Below are 20590 nucleotides of genomic sequence, written 5' to 3' on the forward strand. Positions count from 1 at the left end.
AATTAAGTGACCCTTCCTCTCCCGCCTTACCTCTGGCTTTTTACTCCCTCTCCCACTCCCCTCTCACCCCTGCCCTTCCTACTTCAGTTCCCAAAGGCTGTTTCCTGCCTGCCTCTCCTCACTCAGATGCACTCAAGCCCTGCCAAGACACACACACACACACAACCAAGTGCGTGTGCACACACACACACACACACTAGCACCGCTGAACACTCCAGAAGGTGGGGAGGATTTAAGGATCCCGGGAAGATTAAGTGCACAGCTTAGCGCTATCTGACCGCTGTCTCACGCTTTTTCTTTCATTTTCTTCCCTATTTCCTTCCCCTCCCTCTCTCTCTCTTTCCCTGTCCTCCCTCTCTCCAGGTAGCCGAGCCTAAGCGGAGCGGAGCGGGCGGACCCTCCCTCCTCCACCTCCTCCCCCCATCTTCCTCCACCGTCCAGGTCCGTGCTGTGTGTGTGTCTATCCGCTGTGGCGGCAAAGCATGCTGGCAGTATGGACGTGAAGGAACGCAGGCCCTACTGCTCGCTGACCAAGAGCAGGCGCGAAAAGGAGCGGCGCTACACGGGCTCGTCCGGCGACAGCGAGGAGTGCGGCAGTGGCGGCGGGGGCCCGGGACCGAGGGTACCCACCCAGAAGTCGTACAGCTCCAGCGAGACGCTCAAGGCCTTCGACCACCAGGACTCCTCCAGACTATTGTACAGCAGCAGAGTGAAGGAGATGGTGCACCGTGAACAGGACGAGTACACCCGACAAGGTACTAGTTAGCCTAGTTAGTTATCCCCCTGCCGTTGTGCCTTTGAGAAAGGCACCTAGCATGCTCAAGGGGCGCGGCTGACCATGTTGGCAGTGGTACTTACCGGTACGGAGTATCATCCGGCACCTCAATTTCTTTCTACTGCTTGAGTACCGCCACCTCTTTTACCACCTTGACTATTGGCTCTAAAATATGATCACCAGTACTGTAACATTTTAATATGATCACCAGTACTGTAAAATTAAAATATGATCACCAGTACTGTAACATTTTAATATGATCACCAGTACTGTAAAATTAAAATATGATCACCAGTACTGTAACATTTTAATATGATCACCAGTACTGTAAAATTAAATTGAGTACCAGTACCTTTGTCATTCCACTTGAAGCTGTCTGTAGGTTTTACTCTGTAGCCACTGTCAGCTGTACCTGCATGAACTCCTCCTTAGGTTGGCCCCTAAGAGTTTAAGTCTGTCTCTGTTTACATACGTCTACCTCAGGTGGGCCCCCTCAATGTTGACTTATGCCACCGAGCTGGGCCACGGCTCAAATGTTTACCTTAGATAAGGGATAAGGGCTGACTATTCAGCTTTAAAGTGCGTTCAAGGACGCGACCCAGCCATATCATGAATCCGTTTCTGTGGATAAGGGACGAGGTGTAATTATATTTACAGTGCACTTATGTCATGAAGTAAACATGTTCTAGCTACAGTTTCAATCCAAAAAGAAGAAATATCATTACCTCACTAGTTGGTATCTCGCTAGGTGCTGGTCCTCTGTAGCTCAGTTAGTAGAGCGTAGCGCTTGCAATGCCAGGATAGTGGGTTTGATTCCCGAGACCTGTGCGTAAATATGTATGCACGCATGACTGTAAGTGGCTTCAGATAAAAGGGGTCTGCTAAATGGTATATAATAGTTGCTGGGTTAGGGTTGAACATGAACACTGGGCTTGTCTAGCTGATAAGGGGATCCAGGGGTAATGTGTCGACAGGTAGATGGGGGTATCAGGGGTAAGGAAGGTGTAACAGTCTGGGTAGGTTGGGGCTGTGTATGACATCCTCCCGAAATTAACAGACATGAGACAGTTGGGCGCGGCAGGTAGCTTCGAGATTAGAGTGTTGGGCCAGTAAGCAAAAGGTGCTGACAAGGTAAAAAATGAAAATTGTCGCTGTGCCCTTGAGTAAGTCTAATTGCTCCAGGGGTGCTGTACAATAGCGACCCACTTGTGTGTAACAGGACAAATATAAGCACCCCCCAAATTATTATAGAGACACACTCTCTGCCTCTCGCTGGCAGAGCTAGTCACCTAAGTGGGCCACTCGGTCACTGGACTTGTTGGGCCACAGCCATCGCTAGACAGACTTAAGCACTTTATGTTTAACTACTACACACAAGCCTCTTGGCTAAGCACCTCTTTCTGTCTCCTCGATCAGTAACTCACTTAGTACCTTCCCTCATAGGAGCTTATGGTGACACTATGCTAAGCTAATATAGCTAGCACCGTTTGTTTATACTGTATGTTAATGTAGTGACTCCATAGAAATAGAATGAGTAGAACGGGTTTGGAACCTCTGACCTATTTGACCTGAATGGGGACACCCATTCTATTAATTTAAATTCTATGGGTTTGACGTTGACTTAAATGGTTTGGTCACTTCAGAAATAATAGCGGGACAGTATTCATTTGTGAAACTTAATGGACTAAAACTGGAATAATTAGAATTGTTGACCATCAGTGGTAAAATTATAAGATGGGATTTTTGTAATTACTTGATTTTTATAATGCACAGTGAGCGCATAGATCTGAAACTGTTTTGAACTCGTGACAATAACTGGTTTGTAGAAAGATGGAGGCAAAGCTTTTACCAGGTCCATCCATATTTTCTATAAACATAACAAAAGTACTTTGAAGTTCATTACTAGTTCATTGATTGTTCCTCCACTCCAATTAACACTTCATAAATATTGGAGAGAAAAAATGTAATTACTTTAATTATCTTATCATGTACATTTTCATTGCCACACTAATTGCCGCTCATTTAAAATTTATATAATTTTAATTGAACTGCAGTGACTATCTTAGTTATGTCTGTAATTAACAAGCCTTTATAGTCACTCTTATTCCTAGATTCAAGATTGCTCCAGACAGTATTTTATCCACAGATTTAACAGTCAATATTTTATCCTTATAATGTAAATTATCTTGGAGGAATTTGGAAGATGTTTCAATTTTTTGATCAACCAATGATTTGACCATGCTGTGAAACTTCTGTATTCTACTACCATTCGGAATAAGACATGCATCAGAACCAATTCAGAATGAGGATAACTTATTTATTTTATTTTAATCTAAATCTAGTTAAATAATACTCTACCCTAAATAAGATAAAGCATGTATTTGTCTGAATCTTCGACCATTAAATATTTCAAAAGAAGCCATAGTTATTGTCACTGATATGGTAATTTTACCTAGGCCTCTTGAATATAGAGCAGTTGCCTCTCATTGAGAAACATGTATTAAGTATATACTACAGTCATTTTCATAACTGCAAAAGTAGTGTGGAGTGAAACACTTTCCATTATCCCAAAAATAGTGAATATTAAGTAGTCTTGTATTAAGTTATTCACCACAAATCAGCTAAGCTGGAAGAACACGTTATCAGATGAATGTATAATAATCTAATAATAATTCAAAAGTAATATAATAACTTATTACTGAAGCTAAAACTATCACTAAATACAGTCACTAAATGATATACGATAATCACTGAATAGCGGCAGGAATAATATTTTTTACAAACATTTCACAGCATTTATATGTAAAACAAATATATATATATTCAGGCATGTTCTTAGCCAGCCCGTTTCTATCACCATGGCAGCTAAACCCACTGAATGGAATGCAGTCTAAATCTAAATGTAGGTGTGACATAAATGTCTTTAAGCGATAGAAAAGAGTTTAGCTTTGCAGGAAATCATTATCTTTGGTTAAAAAAGGAACTAATGAATTATATATCACAGACTCTATTTTTAATTGTCTCTTGTTTTACCATTCCCCAACATAAAATGCAAGCCAGTTCAATTGTAGTAGAATGGTTAATAGGCCTAAGATGAATTATACAGTATATTGTTTGCTGTAGTCATAGAGATCCTATACAATTATATAGTATTCTAATTCCTAATTTTTTGCCTATAGTTGTCATATGAGGACCCAGATAATGAAATAGTTTACTTTGATTCATGGTTACTGTGTCTTGTACAATTTGTTACAAATTTAGGAAACGTTTGTACATGATTTCCTCCAAGATATTTCTAAGAAGTACTTTGTTCTATGACATACTCTGAATTTGTATATTTATGTTGAGCAAATATTTAAATCTGTAAAACTATACATACTAAAACTATAATATGAATACATATCATTACTAATAATACAAATATTATTACGTTATTGTTTTATTATGATTATTTTTATTATGTTGTATGTTTTGATTAATTATTAGTTCTGTATAAATTAAACTAAATGAAATGTATAGTCAGTGTATGTCAAACTTAAAGGCCTTAATGTGGAACAGTTCCTTAACTGCACCCTGATGACTTCATATGGTTGTTCATGGCTGTTGTTGCTGTTTATTCTGTTGTGGTGGCGGCAGCGCCTTTGAAGTAGTGACTTTACGCTTTCAAGGCCTTGAGATATTTATGAAATCACCAACCAGATTGGAAGAGCCTTAACTACCAGTCTGTCTGCCAGGACAACATAGCAGAGCAGAGCAGCCACCATCTTCTCTCCCATCTGCACCACATTACCCCTCCCGAGAACACACATGCACGTGTGTATACGCACACAACATACACACACACACACACACAAACCATATTCCGTCTGCCTGCGAGAGGAAGACACTTTTACTAAGTCTCTGTACTATACACTTTATCTTTTAATACATTGAACAATATTTTGCCAAATATTCTCAGATTAATTTGGAGGTTTCAATAAATGGTTGCCATAGAGATTGCAGTTATTTGATTATTTCTGTGGCTCCAAATCTACGGTATTTATACTGCTTAGTTAGGCTACCTAGTTACTTGTGTTTTTTTAGCAATGTAAATTAATTGTGCCTGGATTGTTTTATACAATACTAGGTCTTGAATTCCTTTCAGCCTACATAATGTTACAGCATTAGATATAACCAAATGACAGCCACATATGAGACCAATCATTAGCACAGCAACCTCTCTCTCTCACTCTCACTCTAGTTGATAAGTTGCAGACAGTACTGTATGTGTATAAGCTCCATGCGTTGTAAATTATTGCTGTGTACCCAGAACCCCTCCAGTCATGTTTGCCGTTTCCTACGCGCCAGCCAACATTAGTAACCCGCAAGTAATGCTTTTATAGGGCATTTATCGAGAGCCTGGCGGGCCTGGCGCTCTGCCCTCCTCCACTGAAACAGTGGCTAGCCCAATGGGCCGTTCCATGGTGCTCTTTGTTGTTGGGTTTTGCTTTAGCATTATGCAGTTTGTTAGCACTCCCCACTGGGCACAGACGTCAATTCAACGTCTATTCCAAGTTGGTTCAACATAATTTCATTGAAATTACGTAGAAACAACGTTGATTCAATCAGTGGGTCAGCACTGAAGTGCCCTTTATGTTTTCGCTTTATGTTAGCATGTTTCGAAACTTGTTTATGTTATGCTAACGAGTTCAGCTTTAGCTGCGGAATGCGTTCTGCTCTGCCTAAACAAAATGGGCTGTATCATAGCATGTTATTTTCTGCAATAGCACTAGGCCAATGTGTTCCTTCGGGCCTATGTGCTGTTTGAGTTATGTTTCAGCGATGATAGTGTCCCTGCAGCAATGTTCCAAATCTAGTGGAAAGCCTTCCCTGAAGAGTGGAGGCTGTTATAGCAGCAAAGGGGGATCAACTCAATATTAATGCCCAGGATTTTGATAGTGTATGTTTTGCTTTAGGAGAAATTCCCTTTTGGATGTTTTGTTTTGCGTTGGATATTTCTTTAGCGTTTGGCATGCTCCATCAACGCCTTTAGCAAGTCGTGTTTCACTGAGGTATTGTTTTAGTTGTTTCGCCATGCTCTGCTTCAGTCTTTAGAGAATGGGTAGACAAGCAGATTTTTGTCGGAGCGGATGGTCGGGTGGCCGGAACATATTTACCATAATGGTTGGTACACTGCAAATTCACGACAACTAAGCCCTAAAAGAGATTGGATTTGAAAATAACAATCCTTTCATACCTTGATTACATTCAGACACGATCACATATATCCCTTCTATTCGTGGGAATGCTTAGGAACAGATTTGCTAAAATAAACTAATTTCTATCTGAATTACTGGTGATTTTAGTGTTCAGGGGCCCCCAAAAAATTAAACTTGAGGGTGCCTGTCGCTTACCCCAGCTTTAGAGTGTCTCCCTCCATTTGATAATGAGAGTTTTCCATTAAGGCAATGGTCCTATGGTGCTGACATTTTTTTGTTTTTTTTAGCTAGTCAGGCCTGGTCGTGGTAAGACACAACGATCGGGGTCCTGGGAGTCCAGCATGGGATCCTGGGTAACAGAATGTTAAGCCCCTGCAGATATCTGAGAGTCAGATGAAACCTGATAGTCCCTTTGTTGGACGTCTAGGAGCTAGGAGCTAGCGCTGTTTACAGAAGCTGTGTTTTCACTGGGGATTTCAGGTCAGTTGACACTACACCCCACCAACCCCCCATCATGAAAAAAAGACAGCACTTTCAATTTACGGATTTATTTGTATTTTCTCTTTCTCTCTCTTTATTTTCAAGCCCATGCAGGATCTTTTCATTGCTCAACACCTCCAGTCCAAATTACTCCCCAGATGCTAGCTATGCCCCATTTACCTGTCAGCTTCTATTTTGTTAGCACCTGGGAGGTAGCTCTCCCCCTTCTCTTCTCCGTGGCGTCACAAATGGCACCCTGTTCCCTTTATAGTGCACTACTACTTGGTCAAAAGTAGTACACACTATTGCCTATATAGTGCACTTGGAACGCAGCTCTCTTCCCTCCCAACTTTAACCACCTATCTATCTATCTACACTATATATACAAAAGTATGTGGACACCCCTTCAAATGAGTGGATTTGGCTATTTCAGCCACATCCGTTGCTGGCAGGTGTATAAAATCGAGCACACTGCCATGCAATCTCCATAGACAAACATTGACAGTAGAATGGCCTTAATTGAAGAGCTCAGTGACTTGTCCCCCCCAGAAATGGTTTGTCGAGATCGGTGTAGAAGAACTTGACTGGCCTGCACAGAGCCCTGACCTCAACCCCATCGTACACCTTTGGGATGAATTGGAACGCCGACTGCGAGCCAGGCCTAATCGCCCAACATCAGTGCCCGACCTCACTAATGGTCTTGTGGCTGAATGGAAGCAAGTCCCCGCAGCAATGTTTCAACATCTAGTGGAAAGCCTTCCCAGAAGAGTGGAGGCTGTTATAGCAGGGGACCAACTCAATATTAATGCCCATGATTTTGGAATGAGATGTTTGACGAGCAGGTGTCTACATACTTTTGGTCATGTAGTGTATCTAAACAAAAATATAAACGCAACATGTAAAGTGTTCGTCCCATGTTTCATGAGTTGAAATAGAATTTTCCATACGCACAAAAAGCTTATTTCTCTCAAATTGTATGCACAGATTTGTTTGTATCCCTGTTAGTGAGCATTTCTAATTTGCCAAGATAATCCATCCACCTGACAGGTGTGGCATATCAAGAAGCTGATTAAACAGCATGATCATAACACAGGTGCACCTTGTGCTGCGGACAATAAAATGTGAATTTTTGTCACACAACACAATGCCACAGATGTCTCAAGTTTTGATGGAGTGTGCAATTGGCATGCTGACTGCAGGAATGTCCACCAGAGTCGTTTTAGAGAATTTGGCAGTACGTCCAACCGGCCTCACAACCGCAGACCACGTGTAACCATGCCAGCCCAGGACCTCCACATCTGGCTTTTTCACCTGCAGGATTGTCTGAGACCAGCCTCCCGGACAGCTGATGAAGCTGTGGGTTTGCACAGCCGAAGAATTTCTGCACAAACTGTCAGAAACCGTCTCAGGGAAGCTCATCTGCGTGCTCGTCGTCCTCACCAGGGTCTTGACCTGACTGCAGTTCGGCGTCGTAACCGACTTCAGTGGGCAAATGGTCACCTTCAATGGCCACTGGCACGCTGGAGAAGTGTGCTGTTCACGGATGAATCCCAGTTTCAACTGTACCGGGCAGATGGCAGGCAGATTGTATGGCATTGTGTGGGCGAGCGGTTTGCTGATGTCAACGTTGTGAGCAGAGTGCCCCATGGTGTAGTTATGGTATGGGCAGGTATAAGCTACGGACAACGAATACAATTGCATTTTATGCACAGAGATACCATGTACGAGATCCTGAGGCCCATTGTGGTGCCATTCATCCGCAGCCATCACCTCATGTTTCAGCATGATAATGCACAGCCCCATGTCGCAAGGATCTGTACACAATTCCTGGAAGCTGAAAATGTCCAAGTTCTTCCATGGCCTGCATACTCACCAGACATGTCACCCATTGAGCATGTTTGGGATGCTCTGGATCGACATGTACGACAGCGTGTTCCAGTTCCCGCCAATATCCAGCAACTTCGCACAGGCATTGAAGAGGTGTGGGACAACATTCCACAGGCCACAATAAACAGTGAGGGGGACTGTCTCATTGTTAGGATGGATCTGAGGGTCAGGTGGCTGGAGGTCAGAGGGGCCTTGGGTGGTGGGCAATATTAGAGCTGAGATTTGCCAGGGACCTCACGTTACGATATTATCACTATACTTAGGTGCTGATACGATATGTATTGCGATTCTCACCATTCTATATGTATTGCGATTCGATACTTTAATTTTTTGTGATTTGATGTTCCAAACATATTTCTCACTATATGTCTGCTGCAGAGAGAAAAGAGAGAGCCATGAGAAAACACATTGTGATCAGTTATGAAAATACGTTTAGGTTCAGGTACAGCCAACTAGCGTAAAAGTAATATTGCGATATTGTCAAAACGATACGATATGATATATTGTCAAAAATTATATCCCCATATGTAATTGTATAGATTTTTTTCCCCATCACTAGGCGATATGGTCAGGAAGAGGTTTTAATGTGACAGATGCTCTGTTAGTGACAGGGTTGAAGATATTTTGTCTTTACTGTCACTTTACTGCATTCTCAAGTTAGATCATCTGTACTCCCTGTGTCTTCCTGTAAAAGGCCACTGAATTGGTCTCCCTGGTAAATGCTAGCTCTCTGAAATACTTGACATTTAAAATAAAAGACACCAGTTCCACTCTTATTGAAATTATTGATGTCCTCAACCTTGTTCTTTGTGAAAGAGTCTTGACGATCCTCCATCTTGTTTCCCCTCCTCTCTCAAAACTCCCTTCATTCTACCTTGTGCTTCCTGTATTCTCTTGTAAAGGGCACTAGTTTTTCCTTATGTAACATAAATGTTTTGGAGGACATTTAATGACCGGTTCAGGGCTGTATTCTTGACAACTTCCATCTTGTTTCCTCTCCTCTCTCAAAACTCCCTTTATTCTACCTTGTACTTCCTGTATTCTCTTGTAAAGGGGCACTCGTTTTTCCTTTGGAGGACATTTAATGACCAGTATACATGTTCAGGGCTGTAGTCTTGACGACGTCCATCTTGTTTCCTCTCCTCCTCTCAGGGCAGAACTTCAACCTAAGACAACTGGGCATCTGCGAGCCGTCCACGCGCCGCGGCCTGGCCTTCTGCGCCGAGATGGGCCTCCCCCACCGCGGCTACTCGGTCGGCGCCGGCTCCGACGTGGACACCGAGAACGAGGGCGTGATGTCACCGGAGCGCGCCATGCGGCTGTGGGGCCGTGGGGTGAAGTCGGGCGGCCGGAGCTCGTGCCTGTCCAGCCGGTCCAACTCGGCCCTGACCCTCACCGACACGGAGCACGAAAACAAGTCGGACAGCGAGAATGGTGAGTCAGGTTGGCGTGCACGACACACCTTTTATTTCCTCACTTGGCTCGGCCCACCTTCAGGACAGGAGCGTGCACGGCTCAACATCGTGCACACTCCCCGGCACGTCCACTGACACTGAGAGATCAGGTGAAACACAGTTGTTGGGAAAGAATGTTGAATGAGAGTTGGTGTCGCTCAACGTTCCTTTCCCCTTGTGACCACTTCACTTGAGAAGATGCAGCTGTGAACTTGACAATGAGAGAATTTGAGTGAACTCAATAATTAGTGGGAATGTGTGTGTGTGTACTGTAAGAGTGTGTCGGCATGTTCATTGAAGCCCTCTGATTGGTGAAGGTGAAGGGCTAAGGCGTGGTGACAGACAGAGCAGAGCACGTGTTGCTCTTAGCGACGTTTGGATTATGACTCTCAGGGTTTGACTTTGTTCTGGAGACGAAAGTGAAGCAAGAGAGAGAACCCTGTCACCTGTTCTCTGCCCTCTACACCCCCTCTCCTCTCCTCTGCTCCCTCTCTCTCCCCGAGCTGCCAACCTTTTTTTGATTAAGTTTCCCCCGGTGGCCCCTAGAGCGCCATCACAGATAGCTTTGTGACTGTCTCTGTCTCTCTCTCTCTCTCTGTATCTCTCGGTCTCTGTCTCTCTCCCACATTAACCCCTTTCCCTCACAGCCATTATTTCAGCTCCAGACTTACACTCCTCTCTCCCATCTGCCCTTTCTCCTTCTCCCCCTCCTCCCTCCCCCAAGTCTCTCTCCTTCTTCTCTCTCTCTGGTTCATCTAGCCCAGTGGTAGGAGTGTATCTCTGGTTGAATGAGCACACACAATGGTTGATTAGCAGGCCTTGGCGGTTTGAAGTGCACGTGTGTGGGGTTTGAACGAGAGGAGGAGCGGCACTCTTCTTTTGCTCTTTTCTCCTCTATCACTCTCACACCATCTCTTCTCTCAATGCACCAGTGACTATTTCGTTTTGTGTTCTTTTTCAAAGAGCACTTGTGTGACAGGTGCCGTTTTAAGGCGCTCTTTGGCACTCTAAACCAAAGCATTTGTTTGCAAGTTGGAAATTGTTCCGACACCCACACGTTATTTTGGTATCTAATTTTAATAGATGTTTCTTTAGATCATATAGAATGGAAATGTGTCAAACTATTGGGAGTAAGAAAACAACAACGTAAGAAGAAATCTGCTGACAATGTTAGATGCGTACCTTTAAAGACATAAAATGAAAAATATTTTAATGAACATAATTAACAATCTACATTTTACCTGCATCTTCATTAAACTACATTCATTAGTCTGTCTCTAGACACCTCTGCTTACAGGTGCTGGGCTAACCTGTAAAATGTAGACTAGGACTCATTAAATCCCAATGGTTCCAGTGATATAAAGTTCTTATACAACCACTTTCATTAAGAGTTCTTATACCTTCATTAACACCTCTTTGCCTTAATTAAGAAAATAATTAACTATAAAGTGCTGAAGTTGTGTGTATATATATTAAATACCATTATACTGTGAGTTTGTATGCCCCAGAGTATAGACAGGCTCAGCTAGGACAAAATTAGTAGTAGTTGAAATAGATTTAGTCTTAAAATAGTTTATGTTAGGAAAAGGAATTCAGCTGTTATTACGTTGGTGTGTGTGTGTGTGTGTGTGTGTGTGTGTGTGTGTGTGTGTGTGTGTGTATTTATGTGTATACGCCTCTCAGACAGGTTCTGAGTGTCATGTTTGCACTGAGGCCTGGCCATTGTTTAGGCCTGGTGTTCAATAGTGTTGTAGTGAATCTGCAGTTGTCTCGTTAAACTAGGGCATATGTTTTAGGTGTTCCAGTTTCCCAGCTAACAGCTAACCAGTGACAGGTGTGGCCCTGCAAAATACACAGATTACACAGAGACTGGAAAGAGCTCATAACATTAAACAGAGTGGTATGGATAGAGTGGGTGTGTGAGTGCACTGGTGGCACCAGGAATTTTTACTGCCGTAGCGTGTTTGAAAATCCAGCCGATAACAGGATAAAGAATAAAGATGGTAACTGTTCTCTGTCAGAAGTAGGGGGCTGTGAAATCCAAGGTTGCTGGGCCACGGACCCCCCTGTCTATTCACTTTAAAGGCATACACACAGACGCACACAGACACACTCTCTCCTGTCCCTTCCCCAGCCATATCAAAAGGCTTCCTGTTTACATGTGCTTGGCGTCACGTAACCAGAGCCGTGGAAGAGAGTGATTGACAGTCTTCTCCACCCTCCCCCTGTCCTTCGCTCTCTCCATCTCTCCATCCCAAGGTTAAAGCTTTTCAGCACCCAAAGCCAGTGAGCTCACTGAAATTCTAAATGAGGAGTTACAGTCAGCATCAGAATGGGTATTTAATAATAAACTGGTCTTAAATACAGCTAACACTAAAAGCATTGTATTTGGTTCAAGTTATTCTCTAAGACCTAAACCTCAACTTGAAGGGTGTGACCATTGAGCAAGTTGAGGAAGCTAAACTCCTAGGTATAACATTGGATGATCAATTATCATGGTCAAGTCATATTGACATAGTTGATTTGAAAATAGGGAGGGGTATGTCTTTTATAAAAACATGTTCTGCGTTTCTAACACAAAAATCAGCTGTACTAGTTGTTCAGGCTCTGGTCTTGTCCCATCTTGATTACTGTCCTGTAATATGGTCAAGTGCAGCAAAGAAAGACCTAGAAAAGCTGCAGCTAACTAACTAACATCAACAACATGCATGCCAGTCTTTCCTGGTTGAGGGTTGACAAGTGATTAACTGCTTCGCTTCTAGTTTTTATGAGAAATATTACTGTGATGAAAATTCCAGATTGTCTGCATAATCAAAATACATTGAGCTCAGACACCCATACATACCCCACAAGACATGCCACCAGGGGTCTCTTCACAGTCCCCAAGTCCAAAACGAACTCACGGAAACGGCCAGTATTATACAGAGCCATGATCGCATGGAACTCCCTTCCATCTCCAATCACTTTTTTGTATATCGTTGTATTTGACATTTGTGTGACTGTCCTTGTCTATCAGTGTATCAGTGTTCTGTTACTTGTCATGTTTTAGGTTTTTGTGGACCCCAGGAAGAATAGCTGCTGCTTCGGCAAAAGCTAATGGGGATCCAAATAAATCAAAACCAAAAGCTGAAGCTTTTCACCAGCAGACCGACAGTAAAGTTACACACACAAAAGCACATGTACACATGCTCCCATATACACACACACGGACACACACACACACATTACAGTCAGTCTGTGCTTACACAACGGGGCTACCAGCCCGTTTCACTCTGCCTGACGACCGTCGACAACTTCAAACGTTCCAGGAACTAATTCCATTTAGGAGAGTTGGGATAAAGGCAGGATAATCTAATGCAGTCTGTGACCAACCGCGAAGGAAGGAGCGGCCGTCATCCCTCCGTCGTCCGTCTGTTTCTGTCACACTCCTCTCTTCATTATTGTTCCTCAGGGAAGTTTTCCTTTCACTTTTTATATTTTTTCAACTTTCTGCCTTTTTCCGCTTTAACAGAGAACCCATACGGCATTAAGTAAATACACACCAAACCAGAACAAAACAGGATAAAAGTTTTCATGGTGTCCCTACTCCCTAGCCTGCATCCCTGTGTCTTTTGACTGCCGTTTCTGTAACCGAGACGAAACCCTGGGTGGACACAGGAGTCACCTGAGCACCGTGCTCTGTTGTGTGGTTCTTTGTTGTGGAAGACGAGGGGAAGAGAAGGAGACAGAAAACAAAGAGAGAGAAAGAGAGACGGAACACAAAAGAGACGTCTCTGGTGTTTGTGTTTCCTGGGGGAACCTGAGATGCGCGCCCTCCTTGACCGCCTCACCCCTCGTGCCCATCGGTACCATAGAGTGCCGTGCCTGCCACCCGCCATGAGCCACAGGAGACAGACACCGGGTTAGGCATGAAAGAGAGAGAGAGAGAACATGGATGAGAGAAAAAGGCGATCTGACCGCACACACGTCTTCTGTTTCTCACGTCTCTTGTGGATTGGGCTGTAAATTGTCTGGGGAGAAACCAATCAAACAATCTCCCTGCTGTCTCCCTTCAGCTGGCCTATCTTAAAAACGCAGACAAAAAACAGTTAAGAATTGTGCAGAAGTGTTAGGGTTTTTTCTCAATAATGAAAAAGTTAAGATACACAGTAATGTACATGTGCACACACACACACACACACACCCCTCTTAAAATATGTCCAACGTCACACACACACACCCCGCTGCTCACTCCCTTTTCTCGCTAGCCATAATCGGGGTCTCTAACCTACACAGATGAGCGGTTTAAAAATGCTTATTGTAGAGGTCTGTGGCTTCCCCTTTAATGAGATTTAAAAAAATATGTGTCAACAGCAATCTAAATCCTGTGAATATCTTAACTGGCTTAGCTCAGCCTGGACACTCAGTCTCAGCTACTGTCAGCTAGTTATCCCCCAGGCTCTGTGGCAGCCTGGACACTCAGTCTCAGCTACTGTCAGCTAGTTATCCCCCAGGATCTGTGGCAGCCTGGACCCTCAGTCTCAGCTACTGTCAGCTAGTTATCCCCCAGGATCTGTGGCAGCCAGGACACTCAGTCTCAGCTACTGTCAGCTAGTTATCCCCCAGGATCTGTGGCAGCCTGGACACCCAGTCTCAGCTACTGTCAGCTAGTTATCCCCCAGGATCTGTAGCAGCCTGGACCCTCAGTCTCAGCTACTGTCAGCTAGTTATCCCCCAGGATCTGTGGCAGCCTGGACACTCAGTCTCAGCTACTGTCAGCTAGTTATCCCCCAGGATCTGTGGCAGCCTGGACACTCAGTCTCAGCTACTGTCAGCTAGTTATCCCCCAGGATCTGTGGCAGCCTGGACACTCAGTCTCAGCTACTGTCAGCTAGTTATCCCCCAGGATCTGTGGCAGCCTGGACCCTCAATCTCAGCTACTGTCAGCTAGTTATCCCCCAGGATCTGTAGCAGCCTGGACACTCAGTCTCAGCTACTGTCAGCTAGTTATTCCCCAGGATCTGTGGCAGCCTGGACCCTCAATCTCAGCTACTGTCAGCTAGTTATCCCCCAGGATCTGTGGCAGCCTGGACCCTCAATCTCAGCTACTGTCAGCTAGCTTTCCCCCAGGATCTGTGGCAGCCTGGACCCTCAATCTCAGCTACTGTCAGCTAGTTATCCCCCAGGATCTGTGGCAGACAGAGTAACACAAGGGTGTTGTGTTCACTACTAATGCCAGTAACACTGTGAGGGGACACACAGACACACCACCCACCCACCCACCCACACACACACACACACACACACACACACACACACAGACACACAGACACACACACACAGACACACACACAGACACAGACACAGACACAGACACAGACACACACACACACACACACACACACACACACACACACACACAGACACACAGACACACAAACACAGACACAGACACACACACACACACACAGACACACAGACACACACACACAGACACATACACACACACACACACACAAACACAGACACACACATACAGACACACACACACACACACACACACAGACAGACACAGACACAGACACAGACACAGACACACACACACACACACACACAGACACACACACCCACAGACACACCCACAGACACACACACACACACAGACACTCTAACGCTCACATTCTTTTTTAGGTGTATTGTTTATGTATCATTGTATTTTAAATTTGTGTAACTGTCCTTGTCTATCAGTGTATCAGTGTTTTGTGTTTTTTTTTGTGGACCCCAGGAAGAATAGCTGCTGCTTCTGCAAAAGCGAATGGGGATCCAAATAAACCAATCAATTGTTGTGTTCACTACTAATGCCACTCCAGGGTGTTTTATAGTGTTAGTGTAAAACTCTCACTCTATCTGCAGGGTTCCTGGAGGACTTTTTGTAAGACATTTTGATTTGATTTAAGGTGCACCATGAAAAAAAAACTAAGATCCTGAATTGTTTTGAATATATCTACTTGCTACAAATATCAAGATGGAAATTGCTTTAAATTGTCCCAGGGAGTAGGAAGTAGAACAATTCCTATAAAATGGTTGCAATTTTATCATCAGTTGGAGCCCAGGACTGTGTTCAGTCTTACTCCAGGTCCCACTGTTCAGAATAGTCTCACAAAATGTTATTCAAATCTTTATTTTTTCTCCTAATTCAGGCCATATGTGTACACATTAACGAAAACAACGCTGTCCTCCTCAGTCAATCCATTCTCTACTCTTACCCTGTAGGCTAGACAACAACAGAGTGCCCCCCAAAACAAGCTAAGTAATCTTCTCACAGGATTACTTTTGTGATCGTGTGAAAAGAGGGAGCACTGAAGTATAGCCTGAACGCTCCAGCCGGCAGTCTCAGGGGGTTAAAGTGAGCTGGGGAGTACACACACACACACACACACACACACACACACACACACACTGGTGTTGTTGTTCCCTAGAGGGGTAGTGACCCAGGACCTTCCCAGTGTGGCAGCATCAGTATGGGTTTATCTTTGTTCAGGACGATGATCTATCTGAGGCCTGACCACTCACCCTGATCACAGACAACAGCAGCCATGTTGACACTGAAACACCAACACTTCCTGTCCTGTTCTGTGGCTGTGGGGCGCTGGGTGGCAAGGGGGGGACGGGGAGACCTGACTGGGGATGGGGAATGTGGGGATGGAGAGACCTGACTGGGGATGGGGAATGTGGGGATGGAGAGACCTGACTGGGGATGGGGAATGTGGGGATGAGATGTGTCACTCCTTCCTCCATTCAGACAGAAACAGAGGAACACAATGTTTCCAAGAAACACGCACACACACACACACACACATACATGTACAGGATCTAGATATATACCCCACCCAGTAGAACAGGTCATACCATAACACATCCATTTAAATACCAGTCACCAGACGCCAGAGACCAGGCCCAGCTCTTTCTTCCCTGTGTGTGTTACACTGCGTGTGACTGGGACCGTGTTGTATTTAATTACTGTCCTGTCAGATTACGTCCCAAATGGCACCATATTCCCTTTATAGTGCACTACTTTCGACCACGACCCATAGGGCTCTGGTTAAAAGTAGTGCACTACAAAGGGAATAGGGTGCCATTTGGGACTCGGTCTCCATCTAGTCACAGTCAGGTTTATTACACTACACCATGGGTCCATCGTTTGTGTTGCTGACCGATTAATATATTAATCACATCTCCCCGAGGATGATGGAGAGGGAGAAACTAGACAAACCATTTTCAATATGGTTTTAATCAGTAGCTGGGGAGGCCAAGAGGTCACCCACACACACACACAAACACACACACCCTTGCTCTCTCCCTTTTGTCTCTGTGATGACTCAATGTCTTGCTTAAGGCTAGACACATCCAGGCAGATCCAGCACACACACACACACACACACACACACACACACACACACACACACACACACACACACACACACACACACACACACACACACACACACACACACACACACTGCTTAAAATAAGTTCAATGTCATACAATAAACATGGCTCACAGCTCTTTAATCTTATATGTGTGTTCCCGCAACTGTCTAGGAGATCATGATATTATCACACACGCACACACACAAACACACACAAACACACACACACACAAACACACATTCAGACAGGGAACGTCTGTTTAGTTAAAACCCAGAGGCTGAACATGCAGGTGGGCTGATGCATATTAGTACAGTTTTTTTCAATTGTTTAAGCACAATTTTGAAAACAGGGCCCGGTTTGTCAAAACACTACACACAATTAGCACAACCCTACACCAAAGTAGCACAACACTTCAGATCATTTGCAAAATGGAACACTTTTGTCAAAACTATACACGACTTCATAAAAACAATATTTTGTTACCATACGAAACACACACATTTCCTATTACTTCAATCTTTTTGAACCAGTTACACACTGCTGTTGCTAACCTAAAACACTTTTAGCAAGTCTAATTCTCAGTGATTAGAGTACTGTACACAGAGAAAGTGCAACTATACAAACACTACACAATACCAATGCTGCAGACTGAGGAAAATATCATTTATTTCTCTCCATATACCCAAATCAGTCAACATGTCAACATGGAGAATCACAACAAAACATGTCCCAGTTTTCATGCCACTACAGTAGTGTGCATAACACTGTTAGCTCAGCAAACAACAGACAAACATAAAATACTGTATCCAGTACAGGTTACAATTACAGTAAATAACAACAAACATAAAAAATAATCTGAAAAAAAACGGACAATACAGAAAATACTACAGTAAACATACTATACATTATCTCTTCGCCTAGCTGGATCTGGCCAGAGAATTTCATCAACATCACAAGCAATATCCTCATTAGCAAGACAACGCGGGAAGAACCGTCTTGAATGTCGAATCCATCCTGCGGCGTCGACTTGGTCACAGGCGTCCTCCATGGCCTGAACGAGGGGTACCTGAGCCTGGGGCTGGAGATCGTAAACCTTCAACCGCCATGCAGAGAAAAACTCTTCGATAGGGTTTAGAAACGGAGAGTATGGTGGAAGGTATAGTACTGTCAACTGTGGATGGTGTTGAAACCAGTTCTGGACCAAAGCAGAGCGGTGGAATGACACATTGTCCCAGATGACAGTGTATTGCATCTGGTGCATTTCATTACCTGCTGTGACGATGTGGGGCAATCGGTCCAAAAATGTGAGAATGTGAGGTGTGTTGTAAGGGCCCATTTTGGCATGACGGAGGAGAACCCCATGCTGTGAAATGGCAGTGCAAAGGGTGATGTTACCCCCACGTTGCCCTGGGACATTGATTATAGCCCTGTGGCCAATGATATTTCTGCCTCTCCTTCTTGCTTTTGTGAGGTTGAACCCTGCCTCATCAATATATATGAATTCATGCAGGATTTCCTCAGCATCCATCTGCAAAACTCTCTAAAATACAGTGAAAGACAAGATTGTGTAGTTCAGGATAGGTCTAGTATACAGTCAATGTAAAAAAGTTGTTTGACCCTCTCTGAATTCCGCTCAAAAGGCACTCGATAAAGTTGTTTCATTTGAACCTGATGTCTTTTCAGGATGCGTGCCAGTGTTGACTGAGAGACCTGATGGACATTATTGAAAATGGCATGGTCACCGATAATGTTGGCTTGTAGTTCTCTGAGCCTGATAGCATTATTGGCCAAAACCATGTTTATTATCTCTCTCTCTTGTTCTTGCGTGAATATGGGCCCCCTTCCTCCTTGTCGTTCCCGACCCTCAATCCTATGTAATAATAATAATAATGTATGTAGAGAATAATACATGTAACTTACTGTACAATGTCACAGGAAGGGGTATCACAAGTGCTGATATGGTGCATACACATAGCTGGTAGAGCACGGCGCTTGTAACGCCAAGGTAGTGGGTTCGATCCCCAGGACCACCCATACACAAAAATGTATGCACGCATGACTGTAAGTCGCTTTGGATAAAAGCGTCTGCTAAATGGCATATTATTATTATTATTATTATTATTATTATTATTATTATATTATTATTATTATTATTATTATTATTAAGCGGATGATTACTGTAACTGTAGACAGATCCTCTTTTCCTGTCGAAAAGTCCTTATGACAGATGCCACTGTATATCTGCTAAGATTTGGCTGAACTCTCAGTCCAGCCTCCCTCAGCGTCAATCCGTGGTTCACAACATGGTCCACTAGTGTTGCACGAATGTCATTTGATAAGTTTGGTCCTCTTCTTCTTTGTGCACGTTCTCCTCCTGCTTCAGGTCTTCCTCGACCTCTGGCTCGGCCTCTGCCTCTTCCTCTACCTCCTTCGTGTACTCCTCCTCTCACCCTCACTCTTCTTCTGACTCTCACCCTCACTCTTCATTTTTGTTGAAGGCAGGTGAACCTACCTGCTGCATTTTTATAGTGCTTAAACCTGATTGGTGTGTCTACAATTTAGCAATCATGTGTTTGTGCACCTGATGGCTGTGTTTAACAGATTGGCTCATAGGTGTGGTAATTTGACAGTCAGTGCTTTGGAATTGCAAGGAAGTGACATCATGATATACTTCTGTGTCTGATGTATACAAGTGTGTTTAGTGTTTTGCAAATCACTGTGTGTAATGTTTTGCAAATAGTGTGAAGCTGACAATGTGCTTACAGTTGTGCAAATCTAGTCTTGTGTTTTGCTCCTTGAGTGTAAGGTTTTGCTAATTGTGGGAAAAGTTTAATTTTTGTGTGTATGCAATCGTAAAAAACTGTAAACTAGAAAACATGCTATTGCGAGTGTGAAGCTGACCTCCCAAGAAGAGATCAAGCTGCTGAGCGCCGCTGGAAACTGATTGCATTTATGTATGCATGTATGTATGTATGTACTGTATGTATATATGCATGTATGCATGTACAGTCATCAGCACAGTGAGGAGAGATACAGCTCTAATGAGGAGGTGTGTGTTTTTCTCCTTTATGTATGTGTGTCTGTGTGTGTCTGTGTGTGTTGGTGTGTGTCTGTGTGTGTTTGTGTGTACACGTGTTTCCATTCACGAGACTGGCAAGGTGGGAGAACCTTTACAGCGTCATCCAGGGCTTTGAGTTCACAGCCTGTACCCCTGTAAAGGATTGATACGGTGTCACACCTTTATCCACTATTTCATGTCAGGAGATTACAGACAGGCATGGCGGTGAATGGCAGACCCAGGGAGAAAGCTAGGTGTCACTGCCAGGGCCTGGACTAGGATTAAAGACTCACTTCTGGTTTTATGGTGAGCCAACGGCAAGCTGTGG

At 43.9% G+C, this 20590-nt stretch overlaps 1 protein-coding gene across 10 annotated transcripts in view; it reads left to right on the top strand.

Moving 5' to 3' along the window:
* Window positions 1–367: 367 nt before the first annotated feature.
* Window positions 368–20590, top strand: part of tenm3 (teneurin transmembrane protein 3) — a 274702-nt gene continuing 254479 nt past the window's right edge. For 6 of the 10 annotated variants that reach the window (XM_045214461.1, XM_045214468.1, XM_045214467.1 and 3 more), the window contains exons 1-2: window positions 369–755; window positions 9493–9774. In XM_045214461.1, the coding sequence (XP_045070396.1) occupies window positions 494–755; window positions 9493–9774 (544 nt within the window). In that variant the 5' untranslated portion in view covers window positions 369–493. Of the gene's footprint in view, window positions 756–9492; window positions 9775–20590 lie in introns of all 10 variants that reach the window. The other 4 variants (XM_041868495.2, XM_045214458.1, XM_045214459.1 and 1 more) reach the window with 1 other exon arrangement.

This window comes from Coregonus clupeaformis, unplaced genomic scaffold (assembly GCF_020615455.1).
Source record: "Coregonus clupeaformis isolate EN_2021a unplaced genomic scaffold, ASM2061545v1 scaf0260, whole genome shotgun sequence".
NCBI lineage: Eukaryota > Metazoa > Chordata > Actinopteri > Salmoniformes > Salmonidae > Coregonus > Coregonus clupeaformis.